Here is a 26,014-nt window from a genome sequence, read left to right as displayed (position 1 = left end):
AAATTGGATTAAAAATTAATGTCATTGTTTAGTTATTTACTAGTGTATGTTAATGTGTTGAGTATATGTATTCCTTTGTAGGAATGAGATACATCCTAGTGTATTTGGGAGAGCTTTAAACAGTTGCTTTCTGTTTGAATTTTACATCATTCTGAAGACAAATACTTTCTCGTTTCCAATGTAAGTCTGTTTTATGTTTATTGGCCACCTCTGATAAATATCTTGCCCGGGTGTTGACATCCACTCAAAGTTCAGCCTATTTAATCAATAGTGTAACTAGTAAATTATATGCTTTAGTGGCAACACTTCCATTTTTTCCAAAATCTCTTGAATATCAGAACAATGTCTTCCACAGGGTGTCAGTTACTGCACAAGCTTAATCATCCTACTTAACAGTTTTTTAATTACAACTTATACAACACTTAACATAAACATAGGAAATTTACCTACTGTAACATGCTGACCATTTAATGTTTGGAGGGGAAGGCTGCAATTTTATTTTATTTTCTTTCATCTTGGTATAATTTTGTTTTTCTTCATAGAACATTATGGCCATAATACGGTCCCAATTTGCTATAAATCAGGGAAAGATATTTTTCCAGCTACTGACAGGTGGAAATTTTAAATCCAGGGTTCCCATGCTACTAGGAAGTCTGGAAAAAGTCAGGAGAAATGATAATTTTTTTCCGGCCATGAAAAGTCCTTGAATTTGGAAATATTGATGAAAGTCTGGAAAAACCCAGGAATTTTCCTCCACAACTTGATGCCCAAAACAATTACGTAACTGAGTCGTAACTGAACTGATCATGAGTTAAATTTATCAAGTTCTAACCAGAATATTAGGAGGTTGCAGTTTGGATCATTTGGGTGCTTGTCATAAATATATTTGTTGAGGCAATCCAAACACTCACTGGATTAGATTCGTCTGGTAGACTTTGTTTCACAGACAATTTATATCCATATATTTTTTTATATGGAAGGTATGAAAACCAGTCTTGCATCACAAGAGGCCACCATGGTGGCGTTAAAGCATGGCCACTTTGCGGATGGGCTAGCAAACTTAAACGTTGTTAATTTGAGTTAAACCAGCATGAAATCGATATGAAAATTATTTATTTTCTCAGAAATTGTGAGGATTAAAATCGTTATGTCTTTAATTGGTTGAAAGACAATGAAACTAATGCATTGATGAAATTTGAGCTGGTACTAGCGATTTCAATTGCTAGTCATACGAGCATACAGCATCTCACAACCATCATTTTCAAATTTTGTAGAAATTTTTTTTAAAAATGAAAGTTGTATACAGGTTGTAATTAAAATACAAAAATGAAAGAGCACAAAATTCAATATTTTTTCCGAGACCAACTTCCGGAGTTTCATTGTATCACGTGACTACCACGTTGACATGTGCTCTCTCACGCAGGGAGCATGCAAAGCAGGGGACCAGACTACTCTGCTTGATGAATCAGACTGGCCATGTTTCTTGTAGTTGTTCTCGAAATAAATATGTTGAGAATTATATATTATTTCTGGTTTTTACAAAAAGTATCAGACTTTCATTTATTATAATTGAAATTATGTGCAATGAACTTAAAAAGGGGTTGTTGATATCACGTGACTATTGGACTAATGATATCATTGTTTGAGAGTTGTGAACTCGTGAGACTATTAATGCAAATAGCGAATACCGGGTCAGGTTTCATCTATGCCGAGTTTCGTCTAGTTTGTCAGTGGATTAAAGACATAACAATTATTATACTTGCCATTTTTGAGAAAATAATTTTCCTATTGCGTTCATGCAGGTATAATTCGATATAACATAGTTTAAATTTGCTAGGCCACCTGGTAAGCTATCTTACGGTAGCGGCAGATTCCAAATGAGAAATATGGGGTTGGAATATTCAGAGGAAAAACGGATTAGAAAAATTTCAAATCTCTGAGCTGAACTTTGGTGCAAAATTATTACAGTGACATGTAGTTTGAAGCATTGGTTTCAGATCTTAAATAGAATGCACGTGAAATGGGAAATTGTTGTCCCTTTTATTAGATATTAAGAAATGATAAGAGCCATGTATCAATACAGGTTTTGGGACCGGTTTATTGAACTACTAGAAGACAAGTTGATTTTACAGAAAATTCAGTCCTTGTTTATACAACAATATATAAGCTTAAAGGTATTTTTGTCAAGATTTAAATAAGCCCTTTTGTAAATGCCTTTAAATGATGGAATTTTTAACCAAATTGTCTTAATGAGTTTAGGTTGGTTGAAAAATCTTGTTTGAGATTCTATTGGCACACAGAAATTCAGGGTTAAACTTTTTTCGTTAAAAGATAAGATTCTGTTACTTTGCATTTATTTCATACTGTGATAGGAAATGTTTACTTTGTATAACATACTTCTAGAATTCTTTGGAATTAAAGGCTTGAAAGGAAACAAAATAATTTATACTCATGTTTCCATGTAGCAACATAATGCAGGTCAGCAAAGTTAAGTTAGAATTTGTATTCTGTACATTGAAATGGTTTGAAATGCCAATTTATAGGAATATAGTCTAATTTGTTTCGTGTGACTCATTTTGTGGTTTTGTACATGATTATCTTTTCTGACGTATGTTTTGGTGAGTCTTGAAAGAGAAACATCTTCAGATTTAGAAAATGCATGTTTTTTAATCCAAAATGTTCTTTAATTCCATTCAGCAATGGTTATATGTTTACCTTGAAAAAATTAATTTAATCCTGGAAAAGACCTGGAAATTTATATTTAGAAAAGCGTGGGAACCATGTAAATAAAAGATCAGGCTCCAGCCATGGAACATAAAATTGGTGGTCCCTAATATAATTGCGGTATACCGTGGTACATATTGTAGTATGCTCAGAAATACTGCAGTGCAAAATGTTTTGTGGTACCCAACTGTATAAATTGGTATATTTAATTTTTTTTTGGTCGTAGCAAATTGTATAATTGGTAAGTTTATTCTGATAGACACCTTTAATTTGTATTTACTATATATTGACTATATAATGTTACAGTTCTGTTGTCTTAAACAAAGTGACAAATAAAAGCAAAACCAATGAGTTTTATAAAATCCAATGGTTTATATCCTATGAATACAAAGTACAAATTTTAAAGGAAATTTATTTTTTAAAGCATTATGAATCCCAAATAAACATAAATATTCTATCACAACTCCAAAAGTGTAAAATGTTCTGAATCAATTCTAAGAATCTTGAAGGTGCTGATGTGCCATTAGTTTTGATGTAGCACATTGATTTAATGTCGTTGAGTGAGTCTTTAATAATCCAAAAGCAGTGTGTTAGCCACAAAAGTTAATGAGCACATTGTAATTGCAATGAATAAGTTGGATAAATAATTCCTCTCAAATTATATCTGAACACAAAGTAATTTCTCAAACTAATATTAAAATAGGAATAAATAATTACCCACCTGGACCCTTTGATACAGACAGTTACCTGACCTATGGCAAAACAAAATGCCCAGGATGCAGGTAATTTTCCCATCAATTTCTTAAGTTTGTATCCAGAAAATACCAAATTGCAAACAAGGTCAGATTTTGAACTTAAATTCAAGTAAACATAATGATAAAAATCAGGTGGATAATAGAATTTCCCAGGGAAAAAGTAAGGTCCTGAACTCAGATCCATTAAACATCTTTAACAAAATTACAACAGTCAGGTAGACCAAAACTTGACCCTTGATCACAGACAAAGGTTAAGCACATAATATAAAATCAAATATACCTAATAATAATTACTCATGCAATCTCATCATCATAAGTACAGAGAGCCCCTTTCAAAATGTTCAGCTTTGGCATCACTGTTAGAAAGGTCAGACTGTTCAGAAACCACACTGATTTATCATAATTTTGAATTCCGGCAACACAGGGCAAACAAAGGGGCGGACAATATGGCGCTTCACCAAATATTGTCAGTTCCACTTCAGAGCCAAACTTACCACAGATGATCGGCTAAAAGTGATTGGTAGAGAAAATCCTGAGCATACTCAAACTGGCAACATTGCCAATGCACTCGCACATAAATCTGTCCATGATGTGAATACCAAGATGGCAAAGATCAGTATGACCTGTATGACCTCAAGTGCAATTCAAGGAGCCATTGCATCATTGCTGCCTGGCTGTTTTTGGATGGTTTTACCCAAACATTTGACAATCATGCTTGGCCATTTTTGGATGGTTTTACCCAAATATTTGATAATCAGTCGGCTTTTGCAGCATCACTGAAAAAAGTTGCAAATGAATGAGGATGCAGGTCATATGCTGTTGCCAAATCAATTGGATTTTTTAAAAATATCTCCAAGTAGTTTGCCAAGATCCTTCTGTAACAAAATATGGCCTGAATGGATGCCTGGATTAAATGACAACACAAACATAATGTGATGAAAGATGTCAAGGTCACATTTTACAGCAGTGCTTTAATTGTGGTTCAGTTTCAAAGCCCTTGCCTTGTAATTCATATCAAAAGTTCTGTGATACATTGCTCCCTCAGTATAGCATGGTTGGTAAGGGTCATGAAAATGATGTCTGGTGTAGGTGTGACTGCCTTGTACCTGGACACGGTCCAATAAACCTGCATCATAATGATGCTTGAATTATAGGGTATGTAACGATTTAAAACCATATAATTTGTTGTCATCAGCCAGGAAGTAAATCAAGTGAAATAAATGAAGTAGAAGTGACAGAACACAGTTTTGCCTGTAATGTACAACCTACGACCTGACCCACATCATCTGAGGGTCATTAGCATGTACTATTAGTTTTATGAAGAGGATCACTTCATTTGCATAAACAGTTGCTTATTTTTGCAGCTTCTGGAAAGTGACATCCCTGATCGGCCGTAAAGCTACACAGATTGATTTCCTGATAGATTCGTCTGATTATGTCCAGGGAGCCTATGTCTCACGGCTTCATGCCCGCATGGTGCGTAGGCAGAACAATATCCATCGTCTGTTTGATGACAGCCTCAATGGAGTGTTTGTGAACAATTTCAAAATTGCAGGTAATTGTATTTTTGTTGCCTTATCAGACAGATTGTGTTTGTTGAGACACAAATTCATATAATTTGGACTTAAAATAACTTTTCTTTGGTTTCAGGATTTTTTATTCTTATTAACATTATCACAGGCTGGATGTAGGTATCTCTGATTCCACTCAGATTGTTGTCATTATTCTCAGGTTTTACTTTATATTTGTATAATATTTCCAAAACTCTAAGAAGTAGATGTCATACTTGGGCTATAGAATCAGGAAATTCTTCTCTTTCATAGCCAATATCACAATTTGCAAATTTTTTCCATATTGGTGACAAAATATACCATCTGGAGATATTTTGGGTGACAATATTTTTGGCTGGTTAAAGTCTTGGCTTTTGAGGGGAGAAATTAAAAAAGCACCATGACAGGAAGTCGCAAACTTCGATATAAATTTGCAGTGGACTCTATTGTTACTTAAACAAATCCTTTGTTCATATTGACAAACCATCCTAACACCACATCATTATATCATAATCCACTTATACTGATGTCTGGACTTTGTACTGTATGCCGTAATATAACCAAATTAGTCTTGTTACCTGACTAGCTATAATCAACCACCTCTGACAGCGAGAACGGGAACGACCTCAATGGACCAGATGATGGCAATATTTGTTCTTTTTGAAAAATGTACCAGAAAAAATAGTTTTGCTGATTACCTTTGAAGCACTGATGGTTTTGTATATATACTGAGCAAATGAAAAATAAATTCAATCTCAATGTTCTACAGTTATTTGATATTGCCGCTGTAATAACAAATGGGCATTTGTTTGGTCCTTCACAGACTGCCTTAAGCAGCGCCTTCAATAACACATGGACCTTCATCAAAGCAATCCGAAAACCTTTGATCAGTGGAAGTCAGCAACAAACTTAAATAAAAGCATTGTGTCATTATTCATAGTGATTGGAACATTATTATTGTGTCGTGAAAGTTTCCTGTTTGCAACAAAAAAGTTCATGCTTACAATTGCTATCTGCTTTTAAATTAGTAGCCTAGAGTTCATGGTGTTTGTCTCTGGCTGACCAAAATCTAGGCCAATTTAAGTACACGCACATATAGCATATAAACAACTATACAGCCATGTGATACTAGGATAGATCTGATTTTATATATATATATATATATATATATATATATATATATATATATATATATATATATATATATATATAATTCCTGATGCTGGCAAGATCAGTCTTTTTAGAATCTTGGTTAACACTTCAGTTGATTGTTCAGCATGGTCACCAGTTTTAAACCCTGTCAGATATAGTTGTCATAATTGGATAGTAGGATCAGAGGGGTCTGAATTTCAGTATCCATTCACCAGTATTCTCACCTTTACCCCCAGACAAGGTCAGGGTTGAATGGGATCTTGGTTATATTTTCAAGATTATATTTGGTCAAATCTGGGAACATCCTGGCATGAAGGCCTTTCAAGATTGGATAAAGGATGCAGATCTGCCATCAGACCTCCATTACAAAAAGTAGGTAACACTTTCAGCGACCTATTTGTTAAAAACATTCTTCGCATTTTGACTAAATGAGATGAAAAGCATCATCTTATAAAACGGCCTGTATGTTTTCCTAAGTTATGACAATCCATCTTGAAATACAGCTAATGTTAATAAAAGTTTCAACTTTTTCAGCGACTTCTTGTAAAAATTTGTTTTGTACAGAATTTGATAAATTTCAACAGAAAGCACTCTGGCACAAAGAGCTAATCCCTTTCCACCATGAAATACCATTGCTGTTAATAAAAGCTTTAAATGACTCCTTTGTAAAATTCTCCCAGCAGGATTTGATCAAATTTGATGAGCATTCTGGCACGAAAGCTTTTAAAATTGTACTAATGATCCCTATCCACATTTTATATGACTTGCCATTACTAAAAATAGATAAAAAGCTGTCCTCAGCTTCTGGATGAAAGTCAGTTTTCTGGATTTTACCAAATTTGACAGCAACCTGCTTTGTGGGCATTCAGAATGTGTACAGTTGACACAGATTTTTGTCTGTTTCCATGTTACTAAACTTAGAAAAACTTTTGAACAACTTTAGATTTAAAAGAAAAAAAGCATGCCAAATTTGACCAACTTTCATAAAAAATGATCTGCCATCAATTACTTATGAAGATACAAAATATACAAAAACCTTGAAATAATGCAATCAGATGCATCAGAGTGTGCTCCTTGGGCATGCAGTTGTGGTATTCACACAAAATTTATAAAAATTTAAGCCCTTGGAAAGTGGTGATGCACAAGAACTCCTTAATAAATTAGTTTCAGGTCTTGCATTTGAAAAGGCACTCTGTGCAGTATACAGTCTTCAGACATTCACCCTTAAAGTGCTTGTCACAACAAAAGTCAAGCCTGTTGGATACGATAGCATTTGTCATGATGTGTGTTTTTTCGTAACTTTACACATCTGGTTTCTTTAGCTTGACATGAATGGTTCTTCAACAAAATTTGATTGGTACATTGGGTTACATACCAAGCATTCTGTCAAAGTCTGAAACTTGCATCAAGAAAGTTTTACAAATGAGAACTTACAATACAGGCAATCTAGAAGACCCATAATGGTGTGGTGATTACGATTTTGGTTGGCAAATACTGGCTCATCATAGTTAAGAAGGCAGTTTATTTTAAAAGTTAAGAAGAATATCAAGTTATTGGAGCTGGTAAAATGTTAACGGAGATACCAGTGTGTAATTTTGAATGGTGTTAAATATGAGTCAGATGGACAAAAACAGATGGTGTGATTTCCAACACCTCATTTCGGCAGTATTTTGAAATGTTGAAAATGCAGACAAACAAGCCAAATTAAAATACAGACGGTTTTACAGTAGATTGCACTTTTTATTTCTCTTGTTTTTGTTTCTCCTCTTGTTACAGCTTAGTCCTGCACGATCATTAATCCAAGTTTCTGATGATCCTTCCCCCCATTTTTGATTATGCATAAATCTCAAAATATAAAAAATTGGGAGGGAAAGGTCAGAGGAAACTCAGATTATGGGATCATGTGCTACAGAATCATAAATCCTTAGCATAAAGATTATGAAAAATCCAATAAATTTTTAGAATTAAACGTTCCCATGGACCCACACATTTTTCCTGTTATATAGGTTCAGTGGGTTTAAACCTTGTTTATTTTGGGCTGAAATTAAGTTAAAAAAAAGCTTTGATGCCACCCTTTGATGTATTTCTGAAGATGAAGGCTCATAGGAAAGGAAAGATCCTTAATGTCACTTCTCAAGTATTTCAGGGAGTAGGCCCAAGCAAGATAAAAGTCCTTAACAACACTTTTGATGTATTCTAGAAGGTGTCGGCCCTATCAAAATGGGAAGTTCTTAACGCCACTTATAAGGTGTTATATTGAGAATTGGGAAGATATTTTCAGATTTTTCAAATGTTTGGAAGTTAATTAGCTTAATGAGTTTTCCAGTAAATAAGGGAAATATTGGCCATTGGTTATTGTATTGTAACACTTTTTCAGGACATGTGGACTTGCAAGTGGGTGATAGAGTCACTTTTGGACATCCTCAAGGGTCAAAACTTTCAGCAGGAACACGAGTCCATCAGCCAGATTCAGAATACCAGTTCATGGTAAGACATTTAAAACCATAGGAATTAATGTTGTTGTTGTAGGGTTTAATGCCATTTTTCAGCACATGATAAGTTATACATGGCGGCCAGTATAACTGGTGGAGGAAGAACCGTGGAAAACCCATGAAGAACCACCGACCCAGGAGAAGCTACTGGCAAGCTTTTTAAGTACTCACGTTAGCATAGCCTGAGACTCGAACCAAGTCAGACAGATATGAGACGGCAGTAAAACAGAACAGTGAGTGCTTTAGACCACTTGGCCACTCAGGGCCCTATGGAATTAATGCAGTCTCGTCTTATTATGTCTTGGAGATGGGAGCATCGAGTGTTTGGATTATCTGTTTTGTGTGTAGGTGTCTAGGTGTGTCTTGGGACAGCTCTTGTTGAAGTTTTTTCCAACACTTCTATCACAGGCACCTGATCTACTTCATATATGAAAAATAACATCATCCCATACACCTCTTTGTTCATTACTACTGCCACCCCAGGATTCTTCCTGTGGGTGGAGGGAAGCTATGGCAACTCCATTGGTAGAGTGTCAGACTTAGTCCAAGAGTTTCAGATTCAAGACCCACCCAGGCTATCGTGTATTGATTTTTAAGACACTGCGCTCAGATTTGCTTGGCATGATGTAGCCATTTATGCCAAAAGTACCATTTTAAAACAAACCAATAAGAACATTTGCCACTGAGTGGAGCCATGGGGTCAAGAATTATAGGAGGGCATACAGATTTTGGTTAAAGTTTATTATGTCGGTAATAATTAGAGGTGTCAAAATTTGAGAAAAGTCAACCAGGGTACCCAGCGATGCTAATGATCAATTATTGGGTTACACGATGAGAGGGAAATTATATTAAATGTGAACCTGAACTGCTTTGTTTCAAGATCAAAGATACCAATCCCCTGAGAGGTATAATTATAATTATTACTAATACCATAATCTGAGCATAAAAAAGTGATTTGTATATTACATACAATAATTACAAAAGACTGTATTAAAAACATAAATTTATTTCTGCTACTTACCTGGATCTGCAGTTAGTTGGGACTTCATGAAATGCAGCCATGCCTGCTGAGTCAGGAAGAATCGAGCTGTTTTCTCCCTCTTCATCACAGCAAGTCCCAGTCCTCCTCCGTCAGATACATTACCTGATAAAATTATATTATATATCTTTGCTATATAAGATTCCAGCCCGTATGAAAAGATGGTAAAACATCTTTCTGTATACATTATATAAACAAAGGAAAGTAACTCTTACAGGTTAATTTCCCTTTCTACCGGCTAGGTGGCTATAATTATATCTGATTTTAACCGGTTTTTACTATGCTGCCATATGCTAAATTGTGCTCAACACAATTGAGTTAAATTCAATATATTTCATAATCAAAATTTTTAATCCACATTTCTTTTTCAGTGGTACAGTAAGTCAGAATGTTTTTTATGGTGCATACAGCATTCTTGTGAATTCCAGTGAATTTAATGATGTTATTGTACCATTCATTGCCACGTGATTTTAACCAGTAACATTTAATTTCAGCTGTGAAATGATGTATTTGTCATATATATTGCAGCTTCGCAGGTATGGTATAGATGGCCAGTACCCACCATTGTATATGTTGCACTTTTGCAAGTATGGTACAGATGGTCAGTACCAACGTGCCCACAGAGCATATATTCTTTGGTATGCCATTCTGCCTGCTGACAAACCAGTCCAGTCATACAAATGGGTTATATATGATTGCAATGGTAGGAATCTCTCATCTTTGACCAGTGAGCCAACTGTCCAGACATACTCCATAGCAGGTTAGCCAGCTGTACTGACCAATACAGTGTGGACTGATGGTCTGTACCAACCATACCATACCATACCATGCCATGCCATGCCATGCCATGCCACATAATGCCTCGCCTCACCTCACCTCTGTCATTCTGACTGCTGACCAGTTGGTCCAGCCATAGGAACAAGATTTTACATGCCAACCAATTGACCAGACCAAGCATTTCTATGAAATTTTTTGCCAGCTGGCATTACCTATGAAGCAGTCTAACTGAGCCAAACCATCCATGCCAGACTTTTATTCGGCAATGCGATCACTGCTGATGGCCTATCCAATGTACAAAATGATGATGAATGCTGATCACAATTCATTCTCATGTAGTTGATGAAGGTGATGAAATGGAATTGCTTGACCATTCCAAGCTGACAATGGAATGGACGGAATTTAGTTCATGGCTGCAATATAAGTAATCTATAAGATTTTGTCTTCTTTTTTTTTCTCCATCGGACTGCCATCCTCCACCTTCAGTCGATTCCAACTGTAAGGTCAGCGCCTTTTTTGATGTAGAGGATGATGGTGAACTGTCGTCATTCAGAACCTTCCTACAGTTGTTCAAGATTACTCAAGTTTACTAGGCATCTCATGAAGCATTTGCGATCCTGGTAACAAAAGAACATCTTTATGGTGAATCAGTTGACCGTATTAGGGAATGTACAAGAGAAAAGTAAATTGTTGTCAGAGATATAGTAACAGAGTTTCTTTTTTTCTGCTTGCCGAGAGAATTAATAGGCAGTTATATGTCCTTATTTTGCAGACAGGAAGGGAGGGAAGATATAGGAACACAGTTTCTCCTTCCCCAGGCCTTCCACTAATCATCAGCAATACACCATCACCCATGTCCTCAGGTGACCCACTGGAGGTGCCAGCCTACTCATTTTGACTCACATTTGGACCAGTCTTTCTCGCAAAACAATGAGTGATCCCAGCCATGTCAGAGGTGCTCTGGACTTTGCCATCCGAATCCCATCCACTCATCCTGCTACCTTTCTGAAGGAATTCCCAAGTGATCCCATGAAGGGAGATGTACTTACACTAAAAAATTGATTTGTGCTGCTTGTAAAGAGTGGTTTAGATGTTATGAAAACCACATAAAATAGGACTCAGAACATTCTGGTTATCAAGTTCAGTGGCAATTAAGACCTGTGATAGAAATGCAACTAGTATGTGACCAGACTTGACATGTCCAAAATATACTTCATTATACCATATCATACAGCCCCAATCTAAGCCCTTGGGCCTTCACTAAGAGTTCAGCACATCTGCTGCAGAGATGGCATTGTTCCTACGTGAGACACCACACAAACATTTGGTATGTTTTGGTTTTGGTGCATGACATGAACAACCTTACTTCTCTCATTTTGAGATGGATGTAGAGAAGTCGACCTTGTTCCTTTTCAGCTTTGTGGTTCATCTAGGTATGGAACCTTTAACTATTGGCATCCAAATAATCATTCATATATTGATTAAAGGCAGTGAGTGTAAAATTACAGCTGTCGGATACCTTATTGAACGTGTGCATTAAAATAATATAGAATGATTTATAATTTATAACAAAAGGTTATTAAAAAAATATAACACACATAAAAAGCTAATATGTAATTACCAGATTACAGTATTGACCTTGATTTAACAAATGCCAGTAGCTTTGTTAATCTTTAGGAATGAAACACTGTAAGAAAGGGGGTGGGTCATCATCCTACATGTCTCATTTTTCAATTGGGATTTAAATTTATGGTTTGGGGCAACAAGGAAAAGAATGGAAAATAGTTCTTTATGAAAATTTATGATACTACAGTATTTTACCTTTGTCTTTTATTTCGTTAGGTCATTTACAGAAATTTAACAGGTTTGACTCTTAACTTTAATCATTAGGCTTTTTTGAAAGGCTTTATCTTAGTTTTTGTCAGCAACTGTAACCTTACTTTTTAATCGGCACTTTATAGCCAGTGTTATGCTGACATGCCAATAAACTGTACAACCGCTACCATGACTACCACTTGTTTCAGCCTTTTCTTTGAAAAGCTGATTTCATGTTTGTCTTTGATAGAGCTGAAATACAAATTTTCTTTTCTTAATATTTATTCAGTGTACTTGGACAGAAGTAGAAATGTTGTTGATGTTGATAAAGATATGTTGTCTTGTTCTTTATTGTGCTAGGTATATGTTTCAGTATTTGTTTACTCTCCCTTCCCCTCTCCATGAAGCCTCATTAAAAACTCACATTAGGCATCTAAATAGCATAGTTGGGGTGTTGAGGAGGGGGTGAGACTAAAAATCAGATACTGTATTTTTTTCCCATTTGAGCTTCAAACTCAAGTTGACCAAAAACTTTAATTTTTTTCCAAAGTAATATCTGTTGGGGAGGAAGGGCAGTAACTCTTGATTCCTTGTTTATCAACATGGTGTTTTTCACTTCAAGACTTTTTATGATGTTGACCTTAATGATAATGGCTCCAGATTGACATTTTAATATGGCTACTGACTTGAAAGTCTTCTTTTCACTTATGAACACAAAGTCATACCAAAATGTGGTGTTCACTGGAAGACTTTTTATGCTGTCTAGATGATGAAATTGGTGCCAATCTAGCAACCAGTATGGCCCACATGGTAGCCATCATGAGAATCCATCATGGTGACCATACCCAAATCTTGTTGTTTTTCCTATATAGATGGCAATATCAACATCGGATTTTCACTGAAAGACTTCTTATAATGATCAGTTGGTCCTAAATGAAATGCTGATCTGCCATCCATAATGTCTGCCAGGGCAGCCATCTTGAATATCTTATGTTTGCCTCTCCTAAAGGGAAAGCTGCATGAATGTCTGGTTTTCACCAGAAACCATTTTATGGTGACTAGTTGGTTGTGAATGAAAATGATGCCAATCTATGATGCTGATCATTAATTGATGACTATGTCAACATGGGTGGTCATATCAACATGAAGGTTTAACCAAAAGATTTCTTATGATGTCTTGTTGGTCCTAAATGAAACATGGTACAGATCAGATGTCCAATATGGCTTCTATAGCAGCCATTTTTTTGACAAGCTCCATATTGTGAAGTTTTCGGACTTGTCCACCTTATTCACGTCTCTATGCATACAGTTGGTATGCCATTGACAAATTTAAGTTATTTGACAGTATTGCAGTATTAGTGTTATGAATTTATTTTTTCTTATCCCAGTTATTTCAACACAGAAATATATAGCTGTTGCCAGTTTACCATAACATTCCAGTAATTTACTGAACATTGTTTGTTTTTAAATCAAATATTACTCTGGGATTCAGCTTCTGCATTCAGTATCTTTCATGTTTATTTTCAGTTTTTAGCTCTCTTGCGCAAAATCAGGCATCCATTAATAATCAGAATAAAAAAATATTGATAGATGCTGATCTGTTCTAGACATGAAAGCCAAATCTCTCAACCAAAACGAGGTGTGTTTCTATTTTGTGTTAAATGATGATAGGGGTCTTAAGAAATTGTATGCTTTCATTTGTTTATTCATCACTATGTCTGGTTCTGTATATCTTGTAATCTGGATAAGATATCCTTTTTTACATTTCAGTATTTCAAATGTAAGAATTTTACAGTGGCAAATTCGCGACATGTACATTAGCCTGGTTTACGGACTGTACCGTTTGTCACTATATACAAACCAGTAGCCAGAATCCTTTGTTTTTGTTTTGTTCTTTTCATGCGTGGTTTTGATCAGAACAGTCTTTACTGTTCAAGTGATCATTATCACAACTGATTACATAAAGGTCAGTGGCGTCTGTCTCAGTTTTGCGATATGGTCGTTCATAGAGCTGGATACTGGGTGCTACTGTTACATATCGGAGGGGTAGCTACGTTGGTCCCGATACAATAAGGCTAAGAGACCAGGCTAAGTGCTGGAATATTCTACATGTACCTTGGTCTGGTTTACAATAGAAAATAGGAAACACTATAAGCATACACACAAAATTTCAGATACCGATAGCCAGCACCCCCCCCCCCCCTTTTTCTTTCTTTTTTTTATAGAACATATAATAAGCAGTCATCAGATTAAAAGATCAGTGAGTTTCTCCCTGTTTTTGCAATGCGGTCATTCACAGCAATGTCAAAATAAATATTTTGCACAGAAATCGTGGTCGCTGGTCATGTTCAGCAGGTGGTCGCTCACGACCATGTTTATAAAATAAAGTCGATCTGTGCATTACCAGACCTGCCAACTCTTACAGTTTTGCCATATGTCTTACGAAAATTACCCTTAAAATATGGATTTTGGCATACTAGCAAAAACTACAGAAAAATGATTGTTGCAGAAGAATTTGGATAATTGGTTCATGCATCTTTTATTTGGATCCAGATTTCATCTTAGAATTAGTGAAATTAGTCAGGGAACCATACTAACTTTACAGCAGCACCCCAGATGCTTGAAACTGCACCTATTTGTTCATGCTCAAGTGTCTGCATGATCAAACTGTTGATTATAGAATTTTTTTAAAATGGTATACATAAAGCAATGCATGTTTAAGACACATGGGAAAATATGCTTCTAGAAAAGTGTTAATAATCAACACAGAAGAACAAAAAGGAGTATTCAGATTCTTGTGAATAAAATCTGGAAAGGACACAGTTACGTTTATTGCACATCATGTGCCAATTTGAGATTTCTCCTGGTTGGAGATATGATTGTTGTCATGTGAAATGGAAAAGAATTTCCAAGAATTATGTCAAGTTGAGAGATAGCAACAAGCCTTTGAGCTGCATAGGGTTTGGAACTAGAGTTTGTGCAACTGTACTAGTGTTAAATAAAGTCTGCACATACTTTACAAACTTTTCAGTTGAACATAATGTTTATCGTCGATGTGTTTAACTTTTAATTACGTTTTCCAGCTCTACAATGGCAGTTATTGATATTTTGTTACACCTTACTGAAAACTGGTCAATCTTACAGAAAAAAATAGACTGCCTTGCTGAGACTGACTCGTCAGGGTTGGCAGGTCTGCATTACGATTGTGGTTGGAAATGTCAGGTGGTCGCTCATAACAGAGTTCACTCCTAACAGTTTTTACTGTACTACATTTACTAACCTTTGTTCATATCCGAATGATCTTTATTATCAAATAAAAGAATGACCGTGAACCGTGCCTAGACCACCTTCTTTAGATGAGGGATTTACAGCTCCAAAATGGATATTAAAAGTATTTTATTCAGTTAATTTTCATATATAATTGAATATATAATTGAGGATAGGGCAATGTCAAAAATAAGTCAGGAAATTTTGGCAAAATCAGTGATTTGATCAAAGTTATTTTCTTGAAATTACAGACATCTCATCTAACAATCCAGCAGTTTTTAACTTTTAATTTCTTTGCTTAATTTAACTACAGCATATCACTTTGGTTTAAAGTGAATTCTATTCCTAAAAGTCAAAATGGAGAAATAGACCAAATGATTTCAAACTCTGGGAAAAATTTTTTTCTGAAAATTTGTTCCTTCCTATCCAAATGGTTTTTAATTTTATTATATTAACAATGTAAACCAGAAAATGAATCAAAATCCTTAAGTCTTTTTGATGGTAGACTGTGTAGAGCCATCAAATAGTAAAGAGGCATCAAATAGTAAAAAGGCATCAAATAGTAAAGAGGCATCAGCTAGTAAAGAGGTATTATCAGCATACAGATCCAGTTAAAGTTCTGTCATTATAAAAGACTGGTAATATTTTTTGTTCTTCCTGAGATCAGTGGAGAGAAGTTCCATGATAAATAGGTATAGGGCTAATGAGTCTCCATGACAACACTGTCTCTCTAAATAAAACAGTTGAGATGACAGTTGTTAATGACGATGCATTTGGATGTGATGAAAAATACTTTGCATGTCTGACAAATGGAATAACTGAATTTAAAGAATTTCAGAGCATTTTCTTGAAAAGATAGCTTAAATATGTATTTAGAATATCTTATAAAGTAAAAACAGAAAATGGACTCAGGGTTTTTTTCTTTTTGGCCAGTACCTTTGAGGGACTTTTGTTTATCATGTTTTTCCAGGATAAAATTCATGTGAATTTGAGGTCTGTTCTTGCCCTTTATATTGCATACAGCCCCACCCCAAATTTACAAGACTTGTAGTCCACACAGATTTTTTTAAAGTAAAACTAATACAATATAAGCAATCACCATTATTTGATCTTAATATGTGTCCTTATTTTCCTTATCAGTTTGAAACATGTTCCTGCCCTCCAGATTCCAGGCCTCCTCATCACCAGGAGCATAATTCCAAGCTTCCTCATGACCAGGAACATAATGTGGCAAGGGTAAGTAGGGCACAGACAGAGAAATTGAAGTTTTTTTCTTTCTTTCCTGAGCTACTATCCATTTTGGAAGAACAGTTTTGTATGTTCTTAAACTGAAAAGGTGGGTGGGAATTTTCTAATCTTGAATTCACATAGCACTAAACAAAAGATTACTTTGACCTAACCTTATTTGTTAAAATTGAACAATACACATACAAGCTAGAAAAATAGTAAAATTGCAGACTTAAAACATTTAATATGCAGTATGTGTTAGCAGTATATTCATTTGTTTCCCATTTTATAGGTTACAGCATTTGTTTAGGAAAATATGAATAAGTTTTTCTTAGTAATACTGCATGACTTTGGGTGCAGTATTACTCAGAAAAAATGAGTTAATATTTTCCCCATAGAAATGCAGTAAGTTTTTTTATTATATGCTTATTTTATTTTTCTACTTAAGGCATAATAATAAAAAAACCACACTACAAGAAACAAAGTAATTAAATTTATGTTGTATTCCAAATTTAAAGACACAACCGTACATGCATCAATACACATTAACAATTTGTTGCACATATATCACTGTTCAATGACATTTGAACTTGATCGCATGCTCGGTTTTTAAAAAATTCTCATTTTAGTCTAAAATTTAAATTTTGAGTCGTTGTGAATGAATATGCATTGAAACAACTTTTCCAGTTGGTCTAGAATGCATGGATATTGTTTTTCTGTCGATTCTGCTACTGCTTTTCTGCTTGTGAGGAACTGGGTTTATTTGCAATGTTAATTCTGTATGATGTACATGTGACTTAGTGGATAGTGGACCAGCCTTGAATCAGCTGTGATCAAGTTTCACTTCTGTCTTTGATTGTTTGGAATCCTCATGTGTGAAAAATATGAATTCTTTCAATTGAAATTTCAAACAGATGTTGTGGAATGTCAAGTTTATTTCATTTTGAATGCAGTAAGGAGAATGTGGTTGTAGTTGGAAATGTCCATATTGCAGTACAATTTCAAGTTTTGGAAACTTTGACATAGGTCATGTAATACGAATATGCACAACTAAGAAGCAAAATACATTTTGAGGAAATTCAAGATGCAAAAATGTGTTTTTTGCCATTCTTATTACCAGCTAAAGAAGACATGTTTGTGCCTTGTCACCTGCATGCTGTCTGTAGGGACTCAAGCTGTGTACATGATCTGTATGGCTTGTATCGCGTGACTAAATCCAAAACATTATATCAAAAAAGTTAACATGGAAAATTGCAAAGCACTTTCTGTGCTACAGTCCATTTAGCCAACTGAAATAAGAATTCTTGGAGTATGTTGCCTTTGACCTTGCTATGATTTTCTATGCTATATTTATAGGTCCCACAGAGCACTGGTCATAGTCTAAACCATTCTATGTATGAAAGTTATGATCATTGCTCCTAAATAGCTGTTTAAATGGTATCAGGATGATATTTTAAATATTGCACCATTCACTTTAGTTGTAGACATTGCGAATATCACATTCATTTGTTTGCTTTTTTGAAAGTTTCAGTTGTGACTTGGTAACTAATCCACATGGTTAACTTTATCAGCTCTAGTTTCAAATGGACGAAACAGCATCTTTGTTCAGTCACAAATATAATAAATCACAAACTAAAGCATCTGCTACATCAGTGTACATTACTTACAGTCAGAGTAGTTCCTAATGCATGATACTATTTTTAGACAAGTGTGTCATGCAATATGAAGCTGTTAAGTATGAAAAAATACTGCATATTCTGACAGTGTAAAGTTAACAGAGAAAACAATGGGCATATAATAAGTAGAGATGTCAAAATTTTAGAAGAAGTCAACCAGGTACCTGATGATCTTAATGATTGGTTACCTGGGTACCCGGTCAAAGGAAAATTATATTAAATGTAGAATTCCTCTTTCAAAATTTGTAAAGCACTGTTGATTTATCCTTTTCCTGATGCGATATGTTTTTCAATTTAACAAAATTCCTCTCCTCTAACATTTTTCAGTAATAAAATTCCATGAGTCACAGCAGTAAAACCTGTTTCACTTGATAATATTTGGCATCATGTTTTTTTTCAATGTAGACTGGTCTGCTACACTAGTGGGTATCAAACTATAAGTAATCAGTGACCCACATTTTCAAATTCAAGAAACCCAGTCTGTTTTGTTTGAAACATGTCATTTACAGTTACTATAAATAGAAAATAAGTAACCTGTTCAGTAGATAGCCATGATTACACATGTTGATGATATGAAGATCAGCAGACGGAGGTCTACGATAGATGAAAGTCACATGACATGAGCCTCAAAATGTACTCATTATTTTTGTCTCACTCGCCCCTGATGTTGCCAGATATAAGCTTTGATCTTGGAAACATGTTGGTTTTTTTTTTTTTATATGAACCCAATGGGTACCCTATAGCTAATTTTATTACATGGATAATTGTGTATGGGCTGGTACCTGAGTACCCAGATAACTGTTGAGAACTTTAAAAATAAGATGAATTACTGTAGTACACAACTTCACACTGTCCTCTGCAATAGAGAAAACTGAAGACTTTTTTTGGTCTCCAGTTGACAGTTTATTGAAGGAAGAGATTATATTGCAGTTACAAATTTTACTTTACATATAATGCAAAGACATGCATTAAAAAAAATTCTAAAGTGAGACAGAAGTTTTGGGATGCAATTCATATTCAAAGAGCTTTTATCTATGTAATACTAAAATTCCTATCAGTGCTTTACAACACCTGAGTGGTGTACAGGTAACAGTAACATGGTAGACTGCAAATCAGCCCATAATAGTAAATCAGTGGTTCAAACCTCATGGGAATTGTAATGTTTTGTTTCGTAATTTACCGTATATAACCTTAAAAAAATTAAGAAAAATATCAAGCATGGAAGTGGGGGGGGGGGTCATCTTATCCACAGGCCAAGGTCTGGACTTGAAAATTTTGAATTTTTTTTTTTATTGCTGGTATTTATTATTAGTGTAAATTGCATGACTAATGTTACCAGATAACTCATGTGGTATGTGCTGTCATGAAGTCAAACAAGCATTTTTTTCTAGCTCCACAGGTAAGATAATAGATGAAAAACAGGCATTACCATGCTTGACTACTATTTGATACATGTCCATCCACCAGAAAATGCAGCCATACATGTATTAGACCCACATTTGTGTATTTTTTCCCCCGAAAGAACCGCCATATTGATAACCTCACAATCTAGTGTTTAAGCCCTGGCTAATCAGTGATCATTAAAATGTACGGTCCCTTAAAAACACACGCTAGCTTTATTTCAATGTTAATATGAAACCAAACAATTGACAATATAAAGATTATGAATTATAGTTCTGTAGGTATTAATGACAGAAATTTATAACAGAAACATTTCAGTAGAAATACATGTATGTCTTAAAGATAGTGAGAGGCTCAATAGGGGTTTTTTCCTGTATGCATGCCTGGGAAGGGTAAATAACAGGCAAGTTACAATATACAATTCAGCTTATTTAATTGTTACTAATATAATTTTTGGGATTTCATTGACAGGTGTGTTTGGAAGTAAAATGCAGCCACCTCAATTCATTAAAAGCACACTTGATGTACCAAAAAAACCCCAAGCACTTCTGTTGTTTATAAAGCAAAGAAGTTTAATATCGTTGAGTGTAGAACAAATAACTACCGGTATGATTAATCCATGTTACGTACTGCCCTGCATAATAAGTTTGTTTTGGTGCACAATATGTACTGAGTCTTTGATGTATTTGATTTAATTTAATTGTTTGTTTTTTAGTTTTAATTTTTTTATATTCCATTACATGCTATTCCAGTGTAATTTTATTTACTGGATTTGACATTTTCTAGAAATTCATTTTCCAGAAATTCAGTTGTTTTTCATAAACATTAATATTAGAACTTTGTATCTAATGCTGACCTAGTTTCTGACCTTGATTTATGAATTGAAGTAAACAACTTTGTTTTATTTTTTTAAATTCTTTCTTAGAGTAGATTTATAGAGTGAAATCGAGGCTGTACTTTAAGTATGTGACAAATAACATGTAGCATTTATTTCGAAACTCAGGGGCCCCAAGTGGCCGAGTGGTCTAAAGCGCTCTCCGTCACGGATCACAGCCATCTCACCTCTGTCTGCATGGGTTCGAGTCTTGGGCTCAGCCAATGTGGATATGTGAGAAAGCTTGCTGGTAGCTTCTCGTGGGTCGGTGGTTCTTTCCAGGGTTTACCCGGGTTCTTCCTCCACCATTAATATTGGCCGCCATGTATAGCCTATCTTGTGCAGAAAAATGGTGTTAAACCCTATAACAACAACAACAACATTTCGAAACTCTGGTTTTACTGGAAGGTTGACCCTCATCCGAGCATCTATTTTGTGCAGTAGCCAGATTTAATATTGATGTCTTGAGAAATACTTGTAGTCTTGCCTTAACCCTGGAAACGTTCATGTTGTTTTTTTTGTGACCAGTTTAATTTTTAATCTTTCTTCAGATTATTTGGATTAAAAGAGCCTTAACACGTAACACTACCAATCATATTTATTGTTAACTGAATGTAGATGATAACCAACCACCCTTGGAAAAATTACATGATAAAGTATAAATTGGATAATACCACTATTAAAAGTTATTTATGTTTATTCTTTCTAGAAACTCATGGCAACATGAAATAGTGGTGGAAATAAAAGAAAGTGTTCTGCTTTCAGACTTAAAGTTATTGAATATGCTGAAGCAAATAACTGTGCTTAGGAATGGCAGAAAAGCAAGGCATCATTAGAAGAGATGCCATGGGCAAAGAAGACGTGTTTGCCTGGGATCACTTCACTCCCTGAATTGGAGAAAATATTCAGTGATTTTGTTAGTTAATGTTGACAAGACAGATACATTGTCACAAGAACTGCGATTCATCTGCGTGCGATGAAAGTGGCAAAAAATGACAAAATACAGGTCGGCAGATTCATCAAAGTTTATTGTCTCAGCGGGTTTTCACGTTTTATGAATTGGCATGGTTTCTGCCTCAGGCAGTGAATGAAGGTAGCACAAATGCTACCAAGAGACTTCGATGAAAAACTCGAATTATTTCAGAAGTTTATCATCCAACATAGAAAGGAGTGCTCATTCAAAGTATCACAAATCAGAAATATAGATGAGATGCCTATGACCTTTGACATTCTGACCAACAAAACGGTCAATGCTGTTGGTGAGAAAACTAATCTGATAAAAACAACTGGTCGTGAAAAAAGACATTTCATGGCTGTTTTCACCTGTTTAACTGACAGTTCAAAGCTGCCTCCAGTTATCATTTTTAAAAGGAAGACTGCCTAAAGGAACGAAATTTCCTGCTGTTGTCATTGTTTGCATACATCAGCAGAGATGGGTGGACAAAAGTGGAATGGTTGATTGGTTGGAGAAAGTCTGGAACAAGAGACCAGGTGCACATCTTAAGAAAACTTCAGTGCTAGTCTGAGACATGGTTTGAGCACATAGTACAGACGAGGTAAAGAAGGCCACAAATATAAAAAAAAACTGCATTAACTGTAATACCTGGTGGTTTAGCATCAGTTTTACAACCTCTTGATGTATGCTTCAACAAGGCATTTAAAAACAGGTTATGAAAGATTTGGTCCAACTGGGTTTGTTCAGGCATGGTGATGCTGATGAAAGATGGAAATTTCATTAGTCTTATGTTATGTGTTTAGGCTCGAATAAACAGTAACACAAGAAAGAGTGAAAACAACAAGCTTTGAAAAATATAATAATTTATTTCCCTGGAAATATTCTGTAAAAATGAAAAAATATGAACTTATCCAAGAATAATCCATGAATAAAATGTTAGAAGTCCTAATAATAAAATGTTCAAATGACTTAAATGTCAAGTCCCGATGGAGAATCTAAGATGGAAGACGACGACGTATGCTGTAACCTGTAGTGTGATGAAGTCTTCAGTTCCTTGTAGGAAAAAGAAATATCACTCCAGTTTTGGAAATCTGAATAAATTTTTATAAGAGCTGTCTTTGATCAAGAATTTCATGTGAGCACACATATTTTCCCAGGAAAAAAAGAATTAATCCTTTTGAATCCAAATAATCTGAAAAAAAATTAACATATAACTCAAAAACTCAAAAACTGGTCACAGACACTTTCCAGTGTAAAGTAAAAGCCCAAAACTTAGAAATTCTTATCATAACATCTGTATTAAACCATAGCTACTGCGTAAAATAGATGCCCATATGGGGGTCACGTGATCATGTTCCAGAACCTCATCGAAATTATTTACTTGTCAGAAATCACATAAACACAGTATGGCCTTGAGTATGACCAATGATTTTTCACTCTAGGAAAGAAGTAAAAAAATTTGTTTACCATTTCTAAATCAGGCCAGGAAGTAGATCAGTTAGTATTAGCTGTTCACATTATTTATGTAGTAAATATATAAAAAAAACTGAACTCTATACTGGACAACTTTACAGTAGCATGTAATAGAATACAAATTTTTTAAAACTAACAAAGAATTACATTAAGGTAAATATATATAAAATCAGATATAATTAAACCAAATATACATTACATAAGACAGACAACTTGGCTGCTAAGTGGGTTAAAGATGAATGGGACTCAATTCCATTGGAAATGATAGTCAAATCATTTCGAAAGTGCTGTATGAGCAATGCCATGAATGGAACTGATGATGACGCCATGAATGGATTCAGGCAATGATGAGGAGACATGAGAAGCCGAATGACACAGTATCAGATGACTGATGACAATGACGATATTTACAATGACAGCACATCCATAACAGAAGCGAGTTTCATGAACTGTTTGGAAATTCATATACTGAACCAGAGTTTGAAGGATTCTAAGTGAAAGAGTTTTTTTATAATTCAGGATTTTATTATGAGGATTTTATTATTTAAATTAAGACTTAACATGTAAGACTAAAACTTTTAGTGCTGTGTTTGACTTTCAACTTTCATTTTTGTTAGGCTTGAAAATAAAATCTAAATTTATTAATGTGATTTGCTTAAATAAATGCATTTTCAATTTACTGTGTGCATCTTGTGATGTCTTTTCAGACTTGTGGGTTGGCTTATACGCAGGTCATGTACTTTTGAATGTTTTTACCAGGCTTATACATCAGCGGTATATAAATAACATTTATTTTATTATTTTCTTTCAGTGATTTATGCTTGTCTCTTGTGCACTTTTTCTTTAATTCAGTCTGTATTTCTCATGTCACAGATTTTTAATGAATAATTGAAACCATTATCTGTCAAAAGATTTGAATAACTTAAGAATAACCCTCAAAGCAATTGTTTTTAATTTCTGCTATTTCATTTGGTTGCTTGCATGTATCATTATTGAGCTCATTCTTGTGGATCATTCTATTGTCTCCTGAAGCTGATTACTACAAATCTTTTGCTCTTCATGTGTGTTTGTGTGTGTATGTCTGTCTGTCTGTCTGTCTCTCTCTCTGTACATGTACAAGAGAGAGACTGGCAGATGGACAGAAACTATAAGAATGACAAAATTGAAAAAATCTGGAGGTGACTGAGCCTTTTCAGTGTCTAACCTTTGCATCATTATCAATGTTCAGTTGCTGCATTTTGAATGTAATATATTTTCGTTCATTTTAATCTTAAGCTGGATATATGTGTGTTGTATAAGTGCATGTGGCTCGTCCAAAGCGGGTGAGGTGGTTGACAATGTCTGCGCCATTTTTTTCAAATCAAATTATTAACAAACATAAAATTCTTATCCTTGAGTAAACAGACTCCTGTAAAAGGTCTTGATATCTCAGAACTCATTGTGTACATGTGTTTATGTTGATGTGTGCATGCACTTGACTGTGTATATGTATGCATAAAAGTTTATAAATTCTTGTAATGTATGGACTTCATATCGATGCACCTGTAAAACATTTTGACATTTTTACACCTGAAATTTCACAGATTTGCCAGTTTAATTGTTCAATCTAACATTCATATAAAGGTTTTTTAAGTTCCATGTTTACATACATACAAGAAGACATATTACCATGTCAGCTTGTTGAATACCTGTGACCTTGTTTAATTGAAGTACAAGGGTTTGGGAATACAAACCTAATGATGCATTTTTATTTATATTTAGTAATTAACTATATCATTGTTTTCTTTTTTGTAACAACAGTTTATAACTTTTGAATGTTCTTTATAATAATTTTCATACATATATGGCTGCCATGTTAATTTTCAAGAAAATATGTTTGACAAGAGTCATTAGAATTTTGGTATCCCAAATAGAGAGAGAGAAGGATAGGAAGACAGAACATGAACATGAAAAGACAAAATGCAAAACATATTTAGGTAAAATTGGCCACCACTCACAGGGAATGAGCCAGGAGTCTTGTAATTTGGTCCATATAGGTAGTCGTGGAGGATACGTGTTTCAAAAAGTCTTATGTTTGAGGATGTGGTGGGGTTGGGTGCAGGTTCATCAAATTCAGTGAACAGGAAAAGACAGAATGCATATATGCACTAACAGTTTTTTATAATAATAATTATAATAATAATAATTCTTTTTTTGATGAAGGTCTCGCAGTTGGAATATCGATGTATCTTGACTCCTTTGAAGCCCACAATTTATTTGTATAACCAAGTTAATTCAGGAACAGAATGTTCTATAGTGATGAACAATGCATTAAATAGGAACAAAAATGTACCAAACATGTGTAAAATTTATTTAAAAAACAGATGGCAATATACAATGTACATGCACAAAGGTGAAGCAGGTGACACTAACATGAGAAATATAACAAGTCAGTCAAAATCATGGTTCAGATATATTATTTTTTTTCAAAACTTGCAAAAGATTTTTCTGGTTTAATGCAATGAGGAAGCTCTATATCATTGCTTCTGAATGTTCCTAACTACACATAAACAGTTTGATATCGGGTTTAAGAAATTTCAAGTGACCTTGTGATGTTGATCATAAGTATAGGGCCTATGGTTTTGTTCACAAACTTCCTTTATGTTTTATGGCATATTACATTTTTAAAAGTGATACTTTATAACAGTCTATTTGGTCACCTGTTTTGATCCATTTCAATTTATGGAATAGAATTTAGATTTTCTTGGGGGGGGGGGTGTATCCACAATTCATCTCACTTATGAATCATTCTAATTGGCTGTCAGTGCAGCTGTAATTGCTGCAAAATGGTCAAAATT

At 34.7% G+C, this 26,014-nt stretch overlaps 1 protein-coding gene across 1 annotated transcript in view; it reads left to right on the top strand.

Moving 5' to 3' along the window:
• The window catches only part of LOC149782856 (uncharacterized), a 233,243-nt gene that overhangs the window by 56,292 nt on the left and 150,937 nt on the right, over nucleotides 1-26,014 (top strand). Inside the window, exons 6-8 of the mRNA XM_089934391.1 lie at nucleotides 4,844-5,034; nucleotides 8,559-8,668; nucleotides 16,712-16,807. Coding sequence (XP_089790517.1) covers nucleotides 4,844-5,034; nucleotides 8,559-8,668; nucleotides 16,712-16,807 — 397 coding nt within the window. The remainder of the gene's footprint in view (nucleotides 1-4,843; nucleotides 5,035-8,558; nucleotides 8,669-16,711; nucleotides 16,808-26,014) is intronic.

The sequence above is a fragment of the Sinohyriopsis cumingii genome, chromosome 15, assembly GCF_028554795.1.
Source record: "Sinohyriopsis cumingii isolate HCF-2022 chromosome 15, ASM2855479v2, whole genome shotgun sequence".
Taxonomy (NCBI): domain Eukaryota; kingdom Metazoa; phylum Mollusca; class Bivalvia; order Unionida; family Unionidae; genus Sinohyriopsis; species Sinohyriopsis cumingii.
Note: the sequence above shows the minus strand (reverse complement) of the source record. Positions and strands in the feature narration are given on the sequence as shown.